The sequence below is a fragment of the Cryptomeria japonica genome, chromosome 4 (genome assembly GCF_030272615.1).
Source record: "Cryptomeria japonica chromosome 4, Sugi_1.0, whole genome shotgun sequence".
Classification (NCBI taxonomy): domain Eukaryota; kingdom Viridiplantae; phylum Streptophyta; class Pinopsida; order Cupressales; family Cupressaceae; genus Cryptomeria; species Cryptomeria japonica.
The window spans coordinates 692,469,253-692,495,286 of NC_081408.1; the positions used below are offsets into that span (position 1 = coordinate 692,469,253).

Consider the following 26,034-nt stretch of genomic DNA (forward strand, 5'->3'; position numbering starts at 1 on the left):
TTGGTGCTCATTTGATCCACTCGGGTCTTGATAAGTTGTATTGTCCTTTGTGTGGTCATCTACAAACATCAAAACACCTCTTCTAGTTATGCCTCTGGACTCGAGCTACTTGGATTAGATGCATGATTTATTTAGGTCTTTTAGTCTTGAGCTCTTTCTTGGCACATGATTCTTATCAATGATGATCAAACTAAGTTCACCAAAATTTGGCATACTTTCAAAGTGGAGATTTTGTTTAATATTTGGGAAGGTTAAATCTCGACACTTTTCTTATTTTTTCCTTGTATATTAAATTTATGATTTGTTCTAATATTCTTCTACAAATTCAATTGCAAACTAACAAGGTTGTCTTGGAGGTCACTTATTTGGATTCTTATTGAACATAAGGCTAATGCTCCTTGTACTATTGCAAGTGTGCCACCTTCCCCTATGTGACTGCAATTGCAATGATATGATTGCATCAGCCATAATTATGATGGTTCACATGGATCTTCTCAAGATAGAGATAATCCTAATAGATTTGCCAAAGAATGGTGAGGTCTATCTATTGAGTTCGGTTCTCTTGTGAAGAATGACTATGCAGCTTGGTGGAGAACAAAAAGAAAAGAGTCATCATAACAAGGTGGGAGAGATCCTTCACAGCCAAGACCCCTTGGATGACTATGTGAAACCCACCACCTTGCCTTATTTCAATAATTTTTGCTATATAATGATTTGACTGTAATTTATTCTTTTAAATTAGTTGACAATTTACCCTGAGAATTTTCGTGATGGGTGTAACATGTCTCTATTTTGAACTACACACTTTTTCTCAAATATACGCGGGGTTAGCGTGAAAACTCTCGCGTCTTCTGAGTTTTTGACTTTTCATTGACCTGAACAAGGATTCCTCATTTATACACAAATTTCTGTAATACTTGTTGGCATTGTTTTCAATTTAAATTTTCCTCGATTTAGTCTATCTAGATATCCACAAAAAATGACTCTGGGAAGCTCTTCTCAAATGCTTTGTTGAAGATAAGCAAAATGGGCCGAGCTGGGCTTCATTTCATCCTCAACAGGAACATATAATTTATAGAAGTATGAATTGGGGCAGGTTAGTTTTGTTTAATTTTGAATATATATTTAGCTTGCCTTGTTATGCATTATAATGGCTTCTTCTTGTTAACTTTGCCTGTTTCTCCTCCGTATTTATCCCAAGGGAGCTTCAACTTCTTACATTTCGATACTGTGATTTAATTTTTAATATCCCACGATTTATCTTATGCAACTTGAAGTTCATCAAAATGACTTGTGGTGGCCGTTCCCTGTGAATTTCTTTTTCTTAACATGAACAGTTCCTGCTTGATTTAAATTTTTAGTTATCCGTGTCTGTTATGTTTATGATCTATTTGCACGTTACATGTGCAATTATAGGTTGCTGTTATCAAGAAATAGGAATCTGTCTGAGGCATGTGATCAAACCAAAAAAACTTCCTGAACTTTTTTTACAAGAGTGTCATAATTCTTTTTCTTTTCTTTTTTTGAAAAATACAATACATGATTCACATCATTTGAAGGAGCACACGCCCAATCTGCTTTTTGATGGGCTGCAATGCTGTATCTGCACAAGATTTTTTCTGATTGTTCAATCGGTCCCCACCTTCAATTTCCTGTCAGTGGAAGGACACCCTCATTCTTTTCCGTTGAGGATTGCCACTTTAATTTTAAATAGTCAATAAATATGTTTTCAAAGAGGAAGTATCTGAATTTCTGTCCAAGAACCCTCGGAACATGGTACACAAAAAAGTTTGTTATCGATTGCAGAGAACAAAATCTCTTCCATGCATAATATTGCACTTGGTCACCAGCAAGTAATACATATGGCCTAGGCAAATGAAATCTTTCTTCTGCTGCAAAACACTTTCGGCAAACATGTCGAATAACTCCACAGAGAAAGCAAGATGTTGCAACTAGTAGACCACATATTAAAAGTGTCCGAAAATACTCTATCCACAAAGGGCGAATTCCACCATCGCCTGTACAAAAACCTTCCTGTTCACCTTCACTACTGAACAGTGTTCTATCAGAACAATCCAGACGAGCCCCACATGCTGCATTGTATGACTTGCATGCAGAATGACAAACTCGTAATCGATTATCTCCATCTCGATCACACCTTTGAATGGAGATCTGCAGAAGAATGAAGAGTTGAAAAAGGTTTAAAAGAACTTCTTATACTTATTTTCATATTAACATGCAACATAACTGAATAGAAAACAAATTACTTTTGTTCAGCTCGAACACCACAACTAGAGCCTCCATTTCAAACAAGTGTAACAAAAATGGCCAACTCACACATGTCAACCTTATACAACTGGCACAACCTTGGCCAGAAGGGAAAATATAGCACACTAATATCATGATACGATACAGAAAAACTAATAATTCCAATGATATGATCTTAATCTACTATTCATGAGAAGGATTTGTGTCAAAGCTTTAAACAATAAGACAATATGATGGCATATACTGATGGTTTGGAAGGAATATTTGCATGGTATTGGAGGCATTTGACTAAAAACAGCTGTTATTGTTCTTGCTTATTCAGATGCACATTCTCATATCTTAAATTCAAGATATTAATGATCAAATATTTCTAAGTAGCAGAGGAAGCGATGAGCATGGATAGTGGTGGATGTTATCAAATTCTCATTACTGCTAGCGAGTTTCTGCAAAAGAGAAGAAAATAAATAAAAAGATTCGAGAATGACAATATTCCCGTCTTCAACTACACAGCACTCATCATCAGATCAGTCAGTTTCTGTGCTTCACCGTTAGTTCTTTCAAGAATGAAGACTTGATCAGAATTCACATGATGGGAGCATAAGTGAACTTTCAGAACTGCAATTATTATACCATGGACTTCCAAATTACCATTAACTTGAGATAAAAAAGCTAGCCAATGATCAAGACTGGCTATTTTTATAACCTTAGGTTATTAGCCATTTATTTTTAGTATGTGGGATGAGAAAGGAAACAAATAAAAAGCATACAAAGAGGAAAAGTGCATTACAACTCATTTAACAACCTAGGTGCTTTGCAGCTGCTGCACAATAACCACCGAGTATGAAGTCCCATGCAAGGGGAGCTTGGGCTTCTATCTTTACTCTGAAAAGAGTTGCATGGAATTGAAAAAACGCAGCTACAGGAGTAAAATTTATCTTTTCCTTTAGAATGAGAGACCCGCATATGTAACTTTAAACTTTAATCTGGTGTAGGGAAGGGAGAATTTGCATGGCATTTTTTTTAAATTGTAATTTCTATTTGCATATAGTCATCATAATTTCTTCTATAAATTCCCGACTTCACCTAAAATCTCTTAGTACAAAAACATTCAGAAAATCAATGGGGCATTATAATCTCTTCTATAAAATCCCTGACTTCCACCTAAAATTTCTTAGTAGAAAAGAATTAAAAAAGTCAATAGGCCCACTTGCTTAAGAAAGGCTCCTAATTTTCCTCAGTGCCACACACTGAAAGTACCATTGCTAATTTATTATATGGGATGAAAAAGGAAGCACAGAAAACTCACGGAAATGGGAAAAAACTATTACAACTCACCCAACAAGCCAGGCGCTTAGCAGCTGCTGCACAGTATCCGCTATCTAAAACACCAAACAATGTGCGGCTACTAGGGATCAATCTATTGTAATTTGGCATTACAACAGCTGCTTCTAGCTGCTGCAAAATACTGGGTTCACTTGGTGCACAGTGTTGACCTTCTGCCTCTTGGACTAGCACATCCCCACACATTGACAAGCTAGAAAACAAAAGACTGCTATTCTGACAAGTGTATCCTGCATAATCTGAGCAACGAAACTCGCAAATTCCATTATCACAAACACCACCATGCAGGCTGCACTGCTCATCACAGCTAGCTGCAGATTCACATATGACACATCAAGTCTGCTTTAGAATAACCAATAAACAAGATCGGTAATTGTTCAAAATCTTAGGCTAGTATCCATTTAGTTTACTTTTACAAAGGTATAACCAACATAAAGAATACAATTACACAACAAAAGTAGAAACAATATCAGAAAAAATTGTTCATAATGATACCAGTGGAGCAGTCTATTCCAGTATAACCAGGTTCACAGTCACAAGTGCCAGCTAAGGTGCACATACCACGGCCACTACAACCAGCGGGACAAATTCCTAAAGCAAGTGTGCTTTATATTAGATGAGGTTATACAAAACATACATATTAATAAGGGAAATTGAAGGCATGGCCTTATATTTTTATAGCTGGAATGGATGAAAGAACCTTTCTTGTAGAAAACATAAAATAACATGGTTACTTACGTGTGGCACAGTCACCTCCTTCAAATCCAAGAAAACAGTCACACTTTCCGTCAATACAATCCCCATTCAAATTACATGAATTGGAACATTGACCATGAAAATCTAAAGCTACGTCATGACAAAGTTCATGATAAGGAGGGCAAATCAACTCCCCTGAAAAGAAGAATTAAGTGGATTTAGAACAGTGGAAAGCTAGCATCATTCCATGTGAACAAAAGGGTTTTCATTTCAAATATACAAAAATTAATTGATGAAACAAAAAACAGATAAATGAATGGACCAAGAGAGAGACAATCTAAGATATAACATAATTGATAATACCATTGAAACCAGGAAACTCGATTGGTCCACCATTTTCAAGACAAGCTCTCCATTCTCCATCAACAGCAATCTGCAGTCGAAGCGAAAAAAAGTTATAGACTTGAAAAATAATTATCTTTAATCTTTCCTTACCACAAAACTTCATTCACTGCAATCAATGTATGTTTCAAACTTTAAACATAGAGAAGCATTACCTCTCGATTAAGGGTCAGCAGGAATAATTTGCATAATGCTAAATACCAAAAGGTTTTTTACGTGCAGGCCATAATACAAAAAAGTACCATCTCTCCAGCAGACACAACTATCATTGCAAACTGTTGATTATTTATGAGTTGAAAGAAAATGAAAAGAACTTGAATGCAAAACAAAGTAAAATGTCCTTCCGATGTCTGCACTTGTTCTCTCCATGTGACATGCAATTATCCACATTTCACCTTCTCTATAAAAGCCAAGACAAAATTCATGATTGCAATAAACGTAACCTTTCCTTTCTCTTGGGAATGTGAATGTTTCACAAACAGAAATTTATGCATTCACAACATTAGTGAGGACAGGCAACCTTCTCTTATTTTACTGTTTAGAGTCTCCACAGTCGAACATTTAAATGATCATAAGATGTCAAATATAAACCAAAACTGACAACAACACATAACTTCATCATAATTCTGCCATATTCCATCTGAACAAACATTATTACATGCACATGGGCCTTCAAAACAGTCACCAGTATCCAAACTTCATCATAATAACATGACAGGACTAAAACTTTTACAACAAAAATGATGACACCAGTATCAACATGCAGGCTTCAATATGATAAAACTGGAGGAGAATGACAGCTTGGCTTTGTCTTCAGGATTTACCATCATGCAAGAGAGAAAATCAAACTTGTTTGAAGACTTCAACGACCACATTTCATGACTTTTCCATGTAATGTTTGGCTTCAACATAATAAAAATTTCCTTCGTGAACCTCAAGCATGACTCATTTTATTCCAACATTCCCAAAACATACTAGAATCAATTTAAATAATCAAACATAACAAACAATTGCCTGTCTTAAATCCTCAAAACTGAGAACAACAAAAACGCTTCCAAGCCACGAATACAAAAAAGTGAACCTTTTCCACCACAAAACAACTTGATTTTGCTGAAAATGGTCATTTTGTGGTAGTTTTAGCCAACCTAAGAATGGACATTAAAAAGACCATCAATCTGCTCTGTTTTGAGCCTGTCATGGTGCAATATTTGGACTTCAAATTTATTCTTACAAAAAATTAGTGCAGACAATAGCAAACAAAAAGAAAGAAAATTTGGAATCTCAAAACTAGTCTCAGAGCTTATAATTTTAGCAAACGAATGGATTTCAATCAAAATAACTTTGAAGCAATACAGAATGGGTAGTCCCGTTTAATCTCTAGCAAGACCCAAAATGAATAACTGGTTTAGCTTAAAATGCAAGAAAATCAACCAAACCTCATGTCAGCACCTTTCCTAGGCCCTTTCCAAGTTGTCTTATCTCTTTCATTTTTCCTGCAAATAAACCTGACAACTTTTCCTCCAGCAATTTCACTGCCAGAGTTTTCACCTCTGACAGTTTTAAAATAAAAGTTGATGTGACATATTTGTTGTATTTGATGATGATAATCAGAATCTACTCCAAATATTGAAGCCCTTAAATACTTCTTACCACTCATGTCTCATCTGTGTATATCCAGCATTTTCTCGAGTCTTTTTGTTTTTAAAGTCACCTTATTTACGAGTCATTTTTTATGTGCATGATACAGAGTTGATATCTTGAAACAACAGAAGACTAATATTTATAATCTCTATGCTGTCTTTCATACACCTGGTGGTGAGATTCTCTTTTCCTAACAATTCAGAGAAAGAGTTCACACACATCACAGAGCAGGATTTACACACCATACTTTGTAAATGCTCTTGCATTACATGACCATGATTAAGACTGTTTTGCACCTTGTGCCTCTGACAAACAGATGTTGATTTCCTCAGTCCCAGCCTCACAGGATTCTTCCCCTCTGTCACCTTGCCTGACAGTTTTGCTTCTTAGGCAAGGAAAATCATCCACACATCATGTTTCCCATCTCTTTCATTTTTCTTTCAAATCATACTTGATAATTTTGCCACCAGCATTTTTCATTGCTAACATTTTTGCTAATCTAACCTAAGGTGTATGTACCTGAAATAAAATGTCCTTGGTGCAATATATGTAGCATCTGACAATGATAATCTACTCCACAATAATAAAGTTCTCTGACACTTTTATCAGTCATGTCCAATCCACCTCTATTTCATATCTTGATTTTTTTTCTTGTGGTTGCTATATTTTCAACTTTGTCAGGATTACTGTGAGATCACCACTGTTCCCTGATTGCCAGAAGCTCATTGTCTAACCTTGTCCACTTAAGATTCCTACTGTGCCTCACAACCTGTCAATGTCCAACCACTTTCTCTTGATGAAAACTCACTTGGACAGATAGTATTCAAGTACTTGTTGATATATACGAAATCTCTTTACATGTCTAGTCCATATTGAATAAGACGGCAGACTCCAACTGATGATATTTCCATCCAGACTGATCAAGACCACTCACAGTAGTAAGTTGAAGAAAGGAAATCATTTAAGACTACTTTCCTTAACTTCTAGTTCAGAATTGTTACACTTTCTTTATTCATCCCACTAAGCATAGCACTGTTCTATTTCAACCTAGATGCACTAGAGGTTATTAGCATGCGAATTGCATTCTGGAACAATGCACCATAATTTAGTACTAGCATGTTTAATTTTCCATATTCTAGGTCTAATATTAGGATGTTAAATTAATGAGTCCGGCTTTATTCCTCATTTCAGCATGTCTGGCCCATATTTTGCAGGCAACAATCAAATTGCATCGGAAGATGGTAATTGCAATGAAATTGATTCAGATTCAATTAAATTCCAATTCTCTATTTTACTCTCATAACATCATCTGGTTTAATATTTGAACCAAATTCATCATTTGATCCATAATAAAGAAGCATCTTCTACTAATCTGATAGAATCTTTTCAAGACATGTCCCTGCATAGAATCTGAAATTTTGACCATTTCTTCACCTTATCTCAAGTTGTAGGCTTCCTTGTAATGCGAATTCTGATTCTCCTTGGGCTATCAACCTCTGTGACCAAAAGCCACACGGGTGATTTTGTAACCACAAATAAGTATTGCATGTGAAGGTATTGGAGTAGTTCCACAGAAAAGAATCACAAAACACCCTGACCCTGTAACCCAACTTTCCCTTTTCTAAACAATCCTATTTATCTGAATTTCTATCTTGATTGAGCCCATATCTAGACTTACTTTAAAAATTATACTTCCTGTAAATTGTGTTTATACGGCTCAAAAAAGTTTACAATATTGGACATATACATCTTATGAAACTGGTGTGAAAAGCATACGCCAATCTGCCATTCCTTTTAATTTATGGCCATTCCTGGAGATCAATGCCCCAATCAACACAAAGCATTCCCTCAAGTCCAACAACTAGGTATTGCCTAGAAGCTTTGTTCTTGAGTCTTGTCTACCACTAATACATGGGCTAGAGTCGATCATTAGTGAGGGGCTAAGGATCAAAATGAAGAGGCTACAGATGGGTATTGGAAGGTCCATCATCGGAAGGCTTATTTACAAAGATTACAACAATAAAAGGATCGAGCGTGAAGGAATTCTCCTTACAAAAGTAACTGAGCACTTGTTTTTATTCTGATCTCAGTAGTGTCCACCCTTCTGACTCAGTTGATCAGATGTTCTTGCATAAAAATGCACCAATGCTTTGCCTAACTAAAGGCTTGCAATAAAGCTTGAACTAAAAAATCACTCAACACAACCTAATGACTAGCCCCAATTAATTCTCATATTCATTCATCTCATGAGAACAATGACCCTAGTACACCCATTTAAACAATCAAACCTGAGATACCAGTTCTTGGGGAAAAAGGCTGGGTCCAGGTCCTGGTCCGAGCCTGGTTCTCCTTGGGTTCCACCCAGATCCTGCCCAGGTGGCAGGACCCACAGAGAACCCGGCCACCTGGGCAGGACCCGGGTGGAACCCAGGGAGAACCCAAGCGGACCCAGGAGAACCAAGGCCCGTGGGTTCCCAAAAACAGGGCCCATGGGTCATAAAAGTCAAAAAAACAATTAAAAAACAAGTATGTATCATTTATCTGCTATCATTTATGTATCATTGTATGGGAAAGTTACATTGTATGTTTCATTTTTGTATGTTTGAATATATATAATTCTGATGTTTGAACATAATAACATATATATATATATACCTGTACCCGTACCCAAGAAAAAAAAAATTTGCCTAATCCGTGAATCCTTACCTGAATCCATATCCGTATCCGTACCCGAACTGGTAACTTAGATTCAAACTAATGATCCATCTTCCATATTAGATTCACCCAATGGAGCTACAAAAAATGCATCACTCATAAAATCAACCAAACCCAAGTAGCCCAGATGTATTCATACAAGAGTCTATATTTGGGCCATATCCAATACATCTAGACACAGCACCAAAAATTGTCTGGTTTCAAACCCAGATTAGGGTTTATGAAACAAGATACAAAATTTGGAAAAAAAAAAAGCCATTAAAGAAACACACACTATAAGTCTATAACAGGTTTCCACAGTTTCCTGCCGGGGGACACGGAGACGGATGGGTTTTGGGGACAAGGGAACCAAGGGCCTAAGTTTGGGGACGGCAGTGGGGAGGTGGCAGAGGGGTGGCGCAAATACATATAGTACTTGAAAAATTAGTTATAAAAAGGTGTAAGTTATAAGTATAAAAACTATAAATGAAATTTTGCCACACTGTAAAATTTACAATAATAAACATTAAAAACGTGAAATAATAGCATTCAAAATTTGAAATTTGAACATTAACTATGGTAGTGCGCCTTGCAGGGGTCTTGATTGTGGCTTTGACTATGAACATGCAGAGATTTGCAAACAAGGGATATGTATCATGTAGATTTTTATGATAATGATTCATCATTGGCCTATTACTTACTTAGACTTACAGTTTCATGGGGGTTTGGATGCAACACCAAAATGAGGTTGAGGGTAGCACCCCTTGCAGGAGGAGTTTGGGGGTGAGAGAGAGACGTAGAGAGATAGGTCTAGATCTTGGTGGAGAGAGAATAGAGTGAGATAGAGAGAGGTTGAGAGAGGGGATAGAGGAAGAGTGATAGGGAGAGAGATAGGTCTAAAGTTCAGAGGAGATAAAGAGAGTGAGATAGAGAGAGCAAGAGAATGTTGATAGGAGCTTGTTGGTTACTGAAATTTGACTAAGTCTGAAAATTCATAAATCTTCTACAACCTAGAATCCTGAAAATTCACCATACATGTATCTGTATCTAATACAGTATCTGTTTCCAAGCAACTCTTCCTACCATTCATCAACATGTATAATGATTCAAATTAATGATAACTACAGAGTAGTAGACACAACCATAATATAATAAAATAAATTTTATAAACTAAAATATTAAAAGATATATATAAATAAACATTCTTGAAGTTATGCTTCATACCTTTAGATGTATAACTATAAATAATCACATATATGTATATTTTTATAACTGTTGAATGTGTAAATGGATCTCAAAAATTTGCAATATCTGTATCTTGTAATGGATCTGTATATGTTTCACCACAGCACCTTTGGCCAGCTCTCTAGGTTTAAGTGAACTGTTGAAATAGGAAAAATCATGTATACAACCTAGATACTAGCTACAACAACTAACATTTCTGATATTTAATGAAGAAATTGTTGTCATGAGAAAAACAATCTATGGAGTAGAAGTTGGTCACTCAAAACAAATAAACTAAGTTCTCAACTATAATTTCCTTTGAAACTTGATCTCATTTCAGAAAAAAACAATATTAAAGTGTGATCCATAAAACCTAATTTGTACCTCTAGAGTTTTGTTTCGACAACGATGCTGGTAACATCCATTGCCTTGTGTTAAGGTCCCTCGAACAAACCCTGATCGAACCAATGACGATTGCATACATCTACAAAGACAAACAATTAGTTATCAGTATCCCCATTCTTGTAACAAAAGCAAAGTCACAATTCCAATTTTACACTAGAATTTATTGAAAAATACTATCATGAAAGGGATTTGCATTAATTCTGCAAAACATTAATATTGTTAAAGAACTATACTTATATGTGAATTCAAGACTTGACCAGAAGTATGCCATAACTTTCTTATCTACATTAAGTGTCAAGGAATGGCATTGCAGGTGATAGACATTGTTCAGTTGAATAAGATCAGTTGGAAGATGGATATCTTTTTTCAGTAAAGGACCAGTATAACATCAAAACAAGAGTTGGAAAAAGGCCCAGTATAACACACAAACAAGAGTTGGGAAAAGGCCTAGTCTAATAAGACCGGTTCGAAGATGGATATCATTTTTTTATGAATAATCTGCCTTGGAAAGAATATTTGAATACCGGACCAGCATTTACCTGGAATCAGATCCCCGCATCTCACCCAGCATCCTATCAGGTGCACGTGCACTGTTTGTGTCAGTGCATGAACCATCTGAATATGCAACAAAATATGCACAATAGTCTGCAAGGGATGACTGACCACCTGCACTAGCATAGCAAACCTTGTGTTAAAAAACATAGGGAAAACAATAAAAAACTTTAATTTGAAACAGAACACCTAAAGATGTTATTTATATATTATAAAGTTAAAGCTGACTGGATGTATAATATTTTACCAGCTACAAAGTGATTGCGTACATGAGTCTCTCTTTTAATTTGTACATTAACAGAGCTACACTTGAAATGGTTCTTAACTAATACCAAATGACATTGGAGACTAATTTGAAAAATCAATTATAAAATGTCTGCATTTTTCTTGTGGCTCTATTACCAACCATTATAATTTTTCAAATTTAGAATTGCTATAAATTACATATTAATTATCTAATACATTATTGTTAGGCTTGTAACATGTTTTCATCTTCCAAATGACGTGAAATAACAAAAAAGTAAAATCAATATAAATATCTTGCTGGCTGTATGAGATTTAAAATCAGTATAATGTTGATAATTTTCTTGTTGCTGTGTGGAATTGTTTTCCATAATATCATGCTATGTTCCTAATGCCTTCTGTTTTCATAATATATTACAATGGACATAAGCTTTGGATCTTATAATCTTGTTAATTTTGACCATTCCATTTAACACAGTATTGCTTGAGGGCTCTATTACCAACAATTATAATATTTCAAATTTAGAATTTCTATAAATAACATATTAATTATCTAAAACAGTACTATTAGGCTTGTAACATGTCTTCATCTTCTGAATAATATAATAGAACTAAAAGCAATATAATTATCTTGCTAGCTATGTTCTTAATGCCTTTTTCTGTTTTAATAACAGATTTCACTGGCAATGAGTTTTGGATTTTATAATTTTGTTAATTTTGACCATTCCATTTAAACACCGTGTTGCTGGACTCTCCCCCAAAACCTTTCATACCTGAACCCTATTCAAACTGGATAATAGTCTCAACCCTGTCTTCTTAGCTAAACGTTTATTCAGTAAAGGATCCAATGACACATTTATCAAAAAAATTGGAAAAAATCTGAAAATTGATCAAATGATTGAAGTTCCTTAAAATGAAAATTCAATGTTATAATAATTCATCTGCTTTGTGATACTGTCTGAAGGTTTGGAACCCTTTCAAAACCCCCCTTTTTAACCATCTAATAAAAAAAAGTGAATATAATTCAGTTTTAATGCATTTTATGAATTTTGTTAAAATATGCAGATCATTGATATGACTATGTTCATAATGAAACTTCTTTTCATTGAGGATCAACTACAACTAACATTTGAAATGCTTAAAAATCCACCTTTGTTAGCTTGCGGGAAGTACTGAGCCCATGGGGGTAAATCACTACTGTAGCTAACAATAGGGCAGTAGCCTTCTGCTTCCCTGTTGTAGGTACAACCTGATGAATGTGTTGAGTTGCAGCGATAGGCTCCCTTCCAGAGATTGCAAGGCTCAACAATGAAATCCACTCCCTGATTTCGGCCCCAATCTAATCCTTCTGCCATGCTATAATTTGCCCGGTACCACCCACTGTCCTCCAACAAAGCAAGTGTCATTGGTGAAACTACAGACCGTGTGTCTACAGAGCCAGTCATTATTTCATTCATCAAAAGTCTTTTCTCCCAGTGTGATCCTGCACGTTTAAGCATTAAAGACTAAGAATTATCAAAACACTATAATATTTTTGTGCAATATTTGAGGACTTGCTCCTCTGAACATACAAAAGACACAATCATACCCGATGTGCCCCTTCCCCCTCCATCTTCCAGTTCAAGACCTGTAAAATTTTTTGAGAAGGCCTAATAAAATGGGAAATAATGGTTAGTAAATTTTTCCAAATGTACAGCCATAAACAAAGAACACTTTAAGGATTGTGGAGACATTCAATTTTCATATTCCATGATGAAAATAGCATCAAACATTAAACTGTCAAACTAGTGGGAAGTTGGAAACTTCATATAGACCCCCATACCCCATAGTGCAACCTTGAATGCATTACAACACGTGGAAGAACAACACGGGTCACAATTCGGCCAAGCTGTGCATCAAAGGACTTAGTGACAACCTGAAAACACAAGTTTGAATTACAATAATGAGATCAAAAGCATTAACTTGGGCATCATGAACCCTGTTTGTGCAGATCTTTCAGCTATCCAACTATACAATCAACATACAATTTCAATACAATAAGTGTTAAACATCATGGAATTCAAATAAAATGTAACTGCACCATAACTCATTAGTTGTAAACATCTAGTGCCATGGCATTCACAGATTGCATATAGCAAATAGACAGGCAATCAGAAAATTTATTTCCTTTAATTTTTATAGAACTTATGAATGGATTTGACTCTCATCTACCAGATAAGCCACCTTATCAAATTTAAAAATTTTAAAATTGTGTAGCAATAAAAAATAGCTTCTTCGACCATTGAGATGCATTTGATGGTTCAGTTAGCAGTTTCTGGAGCAGAATAGCTTGACATTTCTCCACAAGTTTAATGCCACATGCACTTTCAATTGATACTTCAAACATGCAGACCATGACATGTTTACCTTCTTTATAAACTTCAACAAACAATTCTCAACACATGCAAAACAAGAGATAAAATAATCTAAATAAATATACATCACAACCGCATGATTTTAGGATATTTAATGTTTATGGATTTAACTGTGTAATACATTTAATAATCAATATTTCAGACCACAAACCATAATCCATCATAAGAATGTAGAGAGCATGAGGAAAGAATGAAAACGGTAAATTGCAAAAAGGGATGAAAAAGAAACTAACTACTTTAAAAGTTGAAAAGAATAAAATTGAAAATAAGAGACTATATGATCTACATGCATACAATTATGTATATACAAACCTATATGTAAAATTACAAACCCTTGTAAAACGGCATACAAACCTATATTTACGCATACACAAAAAAGAAACATAAATATGCTTAATCATATAAGCACAAACAAATTACAAGCAGCATAATACGTAAAAAAAGCTATGTAAATATGTATAATCAAACATTTAAAAGCAAAATACAAGGGCATAAAGGTAAAAATAAACCTATATATATATGTGTGCTTGTTAACTATATACATATGTATACATATACATGCTAATAATATCTGTATAGGCATGTTTACATATATCTACATATATCCATGCTAACTATATATCTGTATGGCCATGTATACACATATCTATATATGTAGATACATGTACATATATGATTAGCATGTTTATATGTAGATATAAATAGACATGCCTATACACACATGCACATTTATATTTACTTTATGCCATTGTATATTCTGTCTGTATGTATATGTATGTGTGTGTGTGCATATTTATGTAATCTGTATGTGTATATATGTGTGTATGTATGTATATATCTCTGTGTGTGTGCTGCTTGTATTTTGTTTGTAATATATGTTTGTATGCCATTATATGATGGTTTGTAATTTAATAAGGTTTGTATACATGATAGGTATTCAAATTTTGTCTTTTGTACCTTTTGTATTAACTTTTAAAGTAGTTAGTTTCTTTTGTAACCCTTGTAAAACATTACCTCACTCCCTTCCTCTATTTAGTTATCAGTGGTCCGCAATTTAATTGCAATTAAATCGTCTTATCTTGCTCTCTACATCTCCATGATGTCTCATGGAGTGTGATGCAAAACATTGATAGAAAAAGTATTACATGGTCAAATAAAATTTCTTTAACGCATGATTGTCCTTTAACACGTGTAAGCAATTTGCACCTCCTCAAAATTATTTGAGAGAATTTGTTGCTTTATCTCTGAATATACTAGTTAGACCTAAAGCCCTTCTTCAAGCATAGAAGACATAAATATGCATAGAGACTACAGAAACAAAGAATTTGGAGTATTTTAAACAAAAACTTTTCCATATTAAACTATTTCAATTGGATTTACCAAACTCCTGGGCTGCAGATGACTTCTTATAACCTTTATCAGCTGATGTTGGCAGCAAAGCAATTACATACATTTGTTTTCTACTGAAGAGTTTTAGATTAGACAGATGAATTATGATAAATCTATTTATACGTTTATGCCATCAGTTCAATGAGAAAGAAAGACTATTAATATTCATGAATAACTAAAACAGATTAATGAGACTCTATGCCAGATAACCAATCTGGATCAGACTTCGAGTTGTCTTGTTGTGATAAAGAAGCCAGTATTCCACTGGCTAAACATCTGTGTTGTGCAAGAGTTGAGCTGGAAGCAATGAAGACCACTGTACAGATTGAAAAAGAAAATATACTTACACAAGAATACTTCAACTCTGTTTAGATTATTTTGTTTGATCCCATCTTGAAATCTTGACAGTAGTTTTGTTTATTGTGTGATTATTTTTTTGTGTTACCCACAAATTTAAATGTTGTATTTGGATTCTGGATGGTTTAATTCTTATCTTTTTATTGTAACCTTTGTTAACTACTATGCAATATAAATAAAAAGAAGATAATGGGGACAAAAAAGTACAACCAGATATGAAAGATAAGTACTAGTATAGTAAGGCCCTAGTTTATTAGAATCACCTAATCAAAAGTACAAAAAAAAAAGAGGTGGTACACCTGAAGTGGTTAACCCATAGCCAAACATATTACAAGCATCAATGTCTCTAAGGAAAATGAACCCTCAACAAAATATGAAGTTGATGAAGATCAAAGTTGAGACCAACAATGTCATATGTCTGCAAGTAAGGCTCGAAGCAGAAGAACTAATAGAATTGTCATCATCACCACAAAAGGGCCAATGTAAGATTTGTGAATGCTCATTGGAAAATGTCCAGGCTAAGGGAACCAAGCTGGACAATCTTAGGAGGATAATTAATACTACCTAGAGCCTCTCCAAACATCCACAGTTGACAAAACTCTAGTAGCCAAGAAAACACTAATAATGTGTGTTTGTACCCGTGACCTGACCTACAAAGAAGGGAAAGGCTTCAAACACTAAAATGAAGCAGATCCAAACATCCACTGTTGACAAACCTCTAGTAGCAGAGAAAACACTAATAATTTATGTTTCTCCATGACCTGACCTACAAACAAGGGAAAGGCCTCAAACACCAAAATGAAGCAGATCCAACTTGGCCTAGGATGAGATTAAGGGAGCAAGAGCCCCCTCAATGGTAACATGCTTGCTCTTCTCAGTGGTAACATGCAAAGACATTGTGACACTCAATGTCTCTCCCTTTTTGCATGCATTAGTTGCGATTAGTGGGCTGAAAGAAGGTAGTAATAACCCTGACAGCTCTAGAGGTCCCATTTAAAGAGCAATGTCTAAGAATGACAACCTCACAAAGAAAAAAAGCCAGGCACCCATGATCAAGGTCCTATTATAGGTGGCTGAAGAAACATGACACTCTCCAATTGAACTGCAGTATTATAGGTGTGGAATGCTGCAGGATATTAAAGAACAATGGGTTAAAACTTAAATGGCATCAAGATATCTTCAAACTATGAACATCTTTCAAAGTCCAGTATTATACCAGAAGATGACACTCAAACTTAAGACTAGACTAAATAAATTTGATTGAAATAATGATGCTTGTGTGTCACAAATAGGAGGGATGGTGAATCATGTTTTCTGACAATATAAATCACCATAAACATGTTCAAAATGACTTTGTTTAAATTATGTGTCCTCTTCATATCTTAAATACATCTATCTAAAATATGACAAGAGAGATCAATTTGGAGCTCTTTTATTTACTTGAAAGTTATTTTATTTTACTTTGAATCTATTTTATTTATTACATGTATGGACACATAAATTTTATTATATCTACATTGTTTACTTTTTTTAAAAATTTATTTGTTTGCTACTTATTTTAAATATATTATGTTCATTATTAAATATTAATATTTTGACGCATAAATGGCTGTCAAATTGAAGACAAAGGATAGTTTTTGATAAGACACTCACACAATTACACTTCACCCCTTTCTATCATTGTAGAATGCCTCTCACCATTAAGGACATACAATCCATAGGCTGGTGTCTAACATTTTTTTCCTTTGGATTACACAAATAAAGGCAATCCTTCAACTTGATCTAGTAACTTTAACTTCAGGAGTCGTAATACTCAGGACACAGGCTTGGCTGATAATATGTGAGCAGGTTGAAAGTCTTTAGGAAATATTTAGGAGCTGAAACATTCTAGCATAAGCTAAGCAAGGAGCCCAATACAGCTTTTCATTTCCCAATTAATTAGATTTTTCATGTATCTTATCCAATCTTAATTCAAACTGTAATATAAATTATGTACTTTTAAATGGGCACAAGAACACAGGATATTTGATGATTGTAAAGCATGTCAAATAAAAATATATACCTGACTGCGCCTTTGTCTTCGTTCATCTCGAAAATGTGTAAATGCATGAGGATCAAATCCCAATACGTGCATCACCTGGAACAATATAGTAAATTGAGCCTAATTTCAACTCTGATCATGTTAACAGACATACCAAAATAATTGTTCACATATTTCAAACTAACAGAAAATACTATTCTTTTATGAAAGCAAGTAGCAAACCTCATGTATTAGTGTTGCTGAAAGTAAAGTTTCTGACTGGGCAGTGAGGTGTCGAGGTGCTACATTTACATGACCTGAGCAGATTATTTAACATCCAAATGTCAATTCCTGTTGTGACATTACAAATAATTTAAACAAGTATCTGATGTGAAGGGAAGCACTGACAATGTCTCTGAGTAAAATAGATTACTAATTACCTGCAATAGCACGGCCCCATTGGTCACGTTCACATGCCACTGCCCAAGCTAATGTATTCCCAGTAGTTGGCCTTGTAGTTACCAAGAGTACCAAATCTGCACCCGCAATACCCTCTGCAGAGGCAATTTCATGTAAGAACTTCGTTTACGATTCTTATAATTGGACCTTAAAAGAAGCTAAAAAAAGGCATTTAGTGTCCTCAAATGACCAGAAGAATTCAATATGATTGCGAGACATATCAAAATAAGGGATAGAACCACAAGAAAATGGGGCTACAGCATCTCCCAAAGCCAACATACCCATTGCTTGTGAATGATAAAACTCTTAGCAACCAAAACAATTTTTCAGCCCATCATCCAACTTGTCAAAGGTAATCCATGTTCTCATTTTCTCTATAACATGAATAAATGTGCCAAGTCTACCCTTGTAGAAAGTGAAACTGAGCATTTCATTTTCATTAGATTGTTGAATGGGTATTCTCAGAAACTTCAGTCTCACCATCTTCACTTTTCTTCTTTTGTGTTGAATGTGATTCACCGAACAAATAAAGTCGTATAAGATGATATTGGTCAGATTTGACAGCCTGGTTAAGTTTCTTTAATGTTTCTACTGATCTATGTTAATTTCAGCTTAGCTGAACGGGATCCTATTAAGCCAAGTTTTTCAGTGTTATGTATTACTGTGTTGGAAATGTATGAAGCTAATGTTTATCCACCACCCTTGATTGGGAACAAGTCTGTTAATCATTTGGACCATTGTATGTTGTATTTGTTTGTATCTAGAAATTTCACCATTCATTTTACAAGACCATATAAAAAGGAGTCTTTCAAAGGACATCAGAAAACACTTATCTTGAATGAATGAAACAAGCAGGAACATTTTGGGTTTTTAAGTTCTTAAGTACCCAGAAATCGTGTCTGCATATTTGATTTTTACATGTTTATACAGACATTTCTACAGCATTGCATTTCCAGGGATCTAGGAAACAGTGCTTCAAATTTCCATTTCCTGATAGATCACACTATCTTCATCCATCCAAGTAAATTCAACATCTCCCATCTTGAGTTGTAGGTCAATCATTTGTTTAATTTGTCCTTCGTCCAATAACTGTCTTAGGACTGGTTGTTCCAGGCATAATATATTATACCTCCATAATAGTAGAAAGAGGTGTGATCCATTCACAAGCGTCCTATAATTATAGCCTTGCTAGGCTTTTCACAATAGTCTCAATTCTCAAGTTCCAAATTTTTCACTTGAGACCTCCCCATAAATGAGATAGCAATAGTTACTATAATATTGTCTTGACGTAACTTTTTGGCAAGACAAATTGGTCGGATTATTATAACCTTACAGTTTATACCCAACCTAAAAAATTCCAATATATGCAAATCCAAAGCACATATTTATCCTAAGATAATTAGGTTGAATGGTTGAATAATTGATTGGATACTGCAAACATTTCCCTGTTTCCAACTGCCAATAAAATTAGTTCTCTTTGTTGTAAAAACCAAAATCTGCTTAATCTTACTATTATCACCAATTTCACCAAAGCTGTCATGTGCCCTGAGTCCTGACTAAACTATAAAAACAAGAAGCTAAAATTCCAAGGTAATGAAACAAAATGTTGCTGGTGAGAGCTGTAATGGTTAACATCACAGCAAGCACCAAATGAAAAGGTATCATATCATACTAGCATAGAAAACGAACAGAAAAAGAGAATCACATAGTTTGCATCACATTATCCACCTAGCATATGCTCACTGATTGCATTTCCTTATCAAATCCCAGATAAGTCCCACCATCTAAAGGTCATTTTATAAAAGTGGTTATATTAAACACAATTACAAGTATAATACGAAAGGCCTAGCATGATTGCCTGTCCTCTGGTACATCATCCTCAAGGGTGGCTACAATGACCATTAACCAAGAAATATCCTATCATAACGTAGTTAAGTAGCCTCAATAGAGGCATCACCAATAACGACTCTGATGACGGTATGGAATATGGCTAAATGGGATTCTTTTAACTGATTATCAATGGAGCTTCTCAAAAAACCCAGGTTTGGCTGTGGTAGGTGCTGCATCTTAAAATATTGTTGTTGAATGGAAACTCCCAAATCATTATGGTATGCATGCAGTGTATTGAATGCCCAAGTTAGAGATCAATACCAACCTTAGTGAATGAAGACACAGAAAAGCAGGGATATTCGAGGATATTTGTTTGTCACACCTACAAGCAAACAGAATGGCACACATTATTGCAAACCATGGTGCGAATGACTTGGCACTCAAAGTTAGTCAAGGACTACAACCATGCCTCATCATGATTTAGTAGTATCTACGAAGATCTAAAGGTTTAACAATGCACAGACAGACATCTGAGTTCAATTGTATCTACTCATATCTGCTTTACTCTGCTTGGCTATAGCTTCTGTGCACGGTGTACAAAGATAAACAATTGTTTTCTAAGAATAACAGGACCATTTCAGACCACTTGCTGAAAGAAGCATTCTATTCTTAGTTCCTAGTTTATCCTTGGCAAGGAGGCTCTGCAGAAATTTATGGAAGTAGAAGCTACGCATGAAGCTTTGGCAGAAACATTAAGCTAGTTAGGAACAAAAAGAAAAGGTAGTCCTGGCCTACCAGTCCCCAAAATGATCTTCATGTTGGAACTCTCAAGGGGACTGCAAACTTGGTTAAGCTAAAGCATGAATTGTCCCATGTAAAGAAGAGCAGAAAGTTCAGACAGAGGCCGTTGTGGAGGTGAACAGCTGTGTATCTCAATCAAGTGTTCCTTGTGAACGTATTTGTCTTCCATGTTGTAACAATGCCAAGAGGCCTCATCTGCCTGTTCATCTCCATCCAAGAGCCTTTCTTACCCAATTGACAATAGGATTCCAGAAAAGAATATCAGAATAACTTCTAGCCTGGTAGGCACAAACAGGCCAAAGATCTTGCCAGCAACTGGCAAGCGTGCATGTCCTTCTGTAGCAGAGCTACATTCAAAGGAGATGGACTCAACAGTTGGAGTCACTCTCAATGGAGCAGCTCTGCATGCAACATTTGGTAGATGCAGGTGACCAACTGGTATGGAGGATGTGCATTGCTCTCAGGTTTGATTGACGTGACAAGAAACAAGAAGTAAAAATCTGCTGACGTCAAGGGCATATGATTATCATACAACATAAGTCAGTAAACATGACAAAACATAAAAAGATTTCCTCTATGAGAGAGTGTGTCAGATGGGACCCTTGTCATTTGTAAAAAATTCAATTTGGTAACATGAGGTGCATGCGTTTCGTGAAGAAAAATGTAGTTCATGCAAGAAATACAAACCAGGTGAAAACAGAGTCTGTGACTGTTGTTGAGCTGTTGTGACTATCATGTTCTATGTTGTAATTCAAGAGGCAATTCTTTCACTAAACAACAAACTATGGCTTTAATAATAAGATTATTCCATTGTAATCACTGACATTTTGTACAAACCACACTGGAACACATACATATAATCATTTCAGATCTCCAATAAAAGTATTAAAAGTAAGACTGATCTTTGATATTCAACTAATATTATCTGGCACATGCTTTGGGCTTAAATTAAATTATATGAAATGAAAGGATTGGAAAAAAAGCATTGTGATCTCACCATCAACATATTGACGGGGTAATTGCACCCCACCATCTTGACCACACGCAGAATAACCACTTAAACGCAGATTTCCTTTAACAGGTTCAATGGCCAAAGCTCTTCTGAACCAAGCTGCCGTCTCACCAAGAGCCTATCCAACAAACTCTAAAAAGGGTATTAGCGAACACACTGGGACATCCCTATTGCTTGTTTCAAAATCAAACAAATCAAAACAAAAGGACACTGATTTTAAATGACAAACAAATAGGTTTGTGTATATCTTTCTGGGTCTGTAGGCATGTCTGTGTTGATATATAAAGCACAAATCAGAAATAGGAAACATCTAAAATAATATTAAAATACATTAGAATCATTATTGCCACCAGTATACCTAATAACAACCAAGATCAGCTTTATAAAAATAGAATCAATACAAACGATTAACCAAAAACCTAGTATTACTTGACAATATTTTTTCATATTAAAATAGCACTATCAGAGTAATAACTTTAAATTTGCAACTTACATCTGCACCTGTAAATGAGAGAAGCTTGCATTTTCAACAAGAGAATTAAAAGAGTTTATCTCTGAGAAAATAAGAAATTGTCTTTGAAAAGGGAATCTTTTAAATAGCAGAACAGTATTCCATAATTGCATAAAAAACGATTTAGTAATGAAACAAACTATGGCCATCCACGGGTATCAGTGATGTGAGAAAATAGACCATCCCAGGCGGAAACCAAGCAAATCAACAAAAATGAATAGGAAGTTGAAGTCTAATGCATGGATTTAATGAGCTCCTAGGAGTGAATGATAGGGAGTTTGGAAGCAATGGAGAAACAATCTTCAAAGACATGATCAGAGACAATCAGATCATGATTCTCTCAAGTTTCCACGTACTGTACTTCAATTTTCTATCATTCCTTTGAATGTTGTACCAAAATACATTGTTCTAGGATTCAATTTTCTTAGATGCACTGTCCTGAACACCATAATCACAAATCAGGAAAACAACTAAGCCAAACTTGTTATGTATTCAATTCCAATAAATTGATCATTTAGAATGTTACAATACTTACTCTTTGATGCTAATGTTCATTATACCAAAATTTCTTGTGTCGGATAAAAAAATAAAGAGATTGTTTAGTGAGCATATCACCTTATGAAGCCGCTTCTTCTTGTCCTCTCCAGATATATCTTCAGCAGTGCAGTTGTACCAACAGTCACCAAAAACTGGAGGCTCAGAATGTGAATTGCAGGGAGGTACACCAGGATTAATGCTTGCTGGGGGTTCACCTAACTGAGAAACAAAATTCTTTGGAAAATTAGCAATTGCAATAGCATTTCGCAGCCTAAGATTACATAATGCCCTTGAAGAGGCATGCTCACCTTAACAATATCTCCAACATTCCGACAATCTCTGTCTGGAGAGTGACCTACTGCATCATAATTCAAAAATATTCTTATTGGCTGCCTTCGATCAGTATCCAATTGAGAATCCTGGTTGGAAGTGTCCAGCAAGCTTCTACCTTTCCTATGATGTTCTGGAAAAACAAATCCATCCTGATAGTTCTGTGGAGTCACAGAATATTCTTTTCGTCCCAAACGGCGTCTCTGTTCCAATATGTCATCATGAATACATGAGTGTGACTCAGCAGTCTCAGTAACAGTTCTAGAAACTTGCCATTGGAGTCCAACTCCTTCTGCTTGGCAACCAACTGTTCCTATCAAAAGCAGTAGCAATAAGATCTGAAGAAAATAAAAAGCAAAACATCAGTAATACAAGAAATTCAAAAGAACGAATTTCACATAATTAAAAGACAAAGCTAATACACTTGGATATGTGAATAAAGGTTCATCCAAGCAGGAAAAAGATATTAAGATTGTAAATGAAATTACAGTGGCTTTGCAAAATTTTATATTGTTTGTTTCTAGTATTCAATTTTTTCCTATAAATTGCACATTCTGGTATTAATATTTCTGCTTAAGAAAAATTCAAAAACAAAGAACAGAACCAAAGCTTTTGAAACTTAGAGCTATCAGATTTTCAGAATCCATGTTAATATTCAATAATTGCTTCTGGATTTGATTGTGTATGCCAATTTTTATCATCTTGTGGGTGAAATTTGAATGCCATAAATTCTTTCAATCTGATGTAACTTTATGTAACTGCAAAACAAAGAAATTACATAAATTGTTTTAATCTAATGTAACTTTATGTAGCTGCGAAACAAATAAATGGACTTTATGTAACTGCGAAACAAAGAAATGGCTCATTGAAGCATCCAAACAGGAAAGGAACATGGAAAAATAATACCCAAGACCCTCAACACTTGTAAAGTCTTTGATGAACATACCTAGTATTTTCCTCTAGTAAGGAAGAAAGAAGTTGTAATGTTCACAACTGACCAAAGTAGGTCAGTGGGACTTGTATGTAAATTTTCTGTAACAACAGACAGGTACTTTGGCAAAAAAAAGATCCAAGATATACCTAAAGCTGGCAAACCCTAACTACACAAATGCAATATAAACAGTCATTCAAAAGGTAAATTCCTTGAAAGAAACAAAATGCAGATGAATACCAGTGCTGAAGACTGAGACTGAAACCCAGTATTGTCACACATTTGCATCAGCTGCTGGAGCAAAAGAAGAACTAACAGTATCATCATCCACTACCAAAAGATCTGCAGGATCTGATTAAATCCAGAGGAAGGGAGAAGGCAGGATGATTCTACAAGAAACATGATATTTCCCAAAGAATCCCTCCTGACACCCAAGGACGGTGTGCCTCCAAAAATGCAGAGAATGGCAAATTCACGCGTCTTTGGCTTCAGACAAGGAGAACTAGAAGTCCCATGACACAAAGTACAAGTAGATACACAACATCCAGTATGCAAATGAGAGGAAACGGGTAATCAGCTTAGAATCCTCAGCAGTTCCCTATATTGACCTACACCTAAAAGTCAACCTTCTGAAAGAAAAGGGCCAAGGATTTACAGTCAAGATAACTGAACTTCAAAGAAAACAGGTCATCTGAAACTGCACATCACTATCTACCTCTTAAAAAGATTAGAGGCAACAAGACTCTATAACCACGAGGAATATGGTGGCCTGACTGAACACGCAACTAGTGGGAACTACGCCTTGACTGACCAGTACAAATCATTTAGTCGTGTCAATAGGTTTAATTGCATTGCCTTCAATAAACTGTACGAAATACTCAGCATAGAGAGGCCCAGGTGATCTAGAAATATTGTCTACATCAGAGGGCCATCCAATGAGCATTTGAATAGAGTAAACTAATCAATAAAGATTCTTTGTTATTCATTCAGTTAACACACAGAAGAAAGGGCCTTGGGCAACAATATAGGAAGCCCAAGATGACAACAACTTCCCCAAGTAAAAAGGCATTAACTGCTGCTTGACAAAAAGAGAGAGGATCAAAATTCACCTGTATAAAGATATATGCATTTCATCTTTTCTTAATTGAAAATGTTTAATAACAACGAGTTCTGAACAGTTTATACTTTATAAAGCAAAGCAATGATTGACAAATTATCATTGCCTGGCCAAACACATACTATTAAGCACGAGATCAATGCTGGCCATCTTTTACTACCATGCAGTGCATTCAACTTAAAGTTGCATACAAAAAAGAGCACTGCCACCAAACCTAACCTTATCATATGGATTTGGAAAAATAAAGATGATCTTGGATTATGCTAAACTCCAATACACTATCCAATTTCAAGAAGGATCCACCATATAAAAATCAATGAACAAAAAATTATAGCCTGGAACTTAGTAAACAAATTACAGAACGGCAATGAGTGTCTCCTTACAAATTAACTTTTAAATGTAAAATAAATGATATAATCAATGCCCAGCACTAGACAGAATATGACGCACAAGTGTAATGGTCACCATTGCCCATCATTATCCAGAGCATCTGACTAGGATGCAGACAAAAGTCTTGCCATCAAACCTAAGGTTACAACAATTCCCTGTATCCACTAACATATGAATTCTTATATACAATTGGAAAAACAGACAATTTTGGATTTTGCTAAATTCAATGAACACAATTTGTATGTTCAACAAAGATCCACCATATCAAAATTGATTGATAAGAATTATGGCCGAGAAGTTAAGTGAAAAGATTCCAAGACAAGAATGAGCATTCCCTCACTTGTCAAAACAATAAGGACTTGGTTTCCTTTTGCTTGAATGCACAAAATCTTGGCCGTTGCCCATCATTATCCAGGGCATACCACTAGCATGCAGACCAAAGTCTTGCCATCAAACCTAAGGTTATAACA

At 35.2% G+C, this 26,034-nt stretch overlaps 1 protein-coding gene across 1 annotated transcript in view; it reads right to left on the bottom strand.

The window, feature by feature from the left end:
- Positions 1-1,458: 1,458 nt before the first annotated feature.
- The window catches only part of LOC131041618 (uncharacterized), a 28,260-nt gene continuing 3,684 nt past the window's right edge, over positions 1,459-26,034 (bottom strand). Inside the window, exons 2-17 of the mRNA XM_057974755.2 lie at positions 23,105-23,464; positions 22,875-23,015; positions 21,734-21,866; positions 18,087-18,200; positions 17,890-17,963; positions 17,689-17,763; positions 13,289-13,381; positions 13,055-13,115; positions 12,617-12,949; positions 11,211-11,337; positions 10,651-10,750; positions 4,669-4,738; positions 4,348-4,500; positions 4,105-4,200; positions 3,604-3,920; positions 1,459-2,172 (exon numbers count right to left, since the gene is read on the bottom strand). Of these exons, the coding sequence (XP_057830738.2) occupies positions 1,645-2,172; positions 3,604-3,920; positions 4,105-4,200; positions 4,348-4,500; positions 4,669-4,738; positions 10,651-10,750; positions 11,211-11,337; positions 12,617-12,949; positions 13,055-13,115; positions 13,289-13,381; positions 17,689-17,763; positions 17,890-17,963; positions 18,087-18,200; positions 21,734-21,866; positions 22,875-23,015; positions 23,105-23,464 (2,775 nt within the window). The 3' untranslated portion in view covers positions 1,459-1,644. The remainder of the gene's footprint in view (positions 2,173-3,603; positions 3,921-4,104; positions 4,201-4,347; positions 4,501-4,668; positions 4,739-10,650; positions 10,751-11,210; positions 11,338-12,616; positions 12,950-13,054; positions 13,116-13,288; positions 13,382-17,688; positions 17,764-17,889; positions 17,964-18,086; positions 18,201-21,733; positions 21,867-22,874; positions 23,016-23,104; positions 23,465-26,034) is intronic.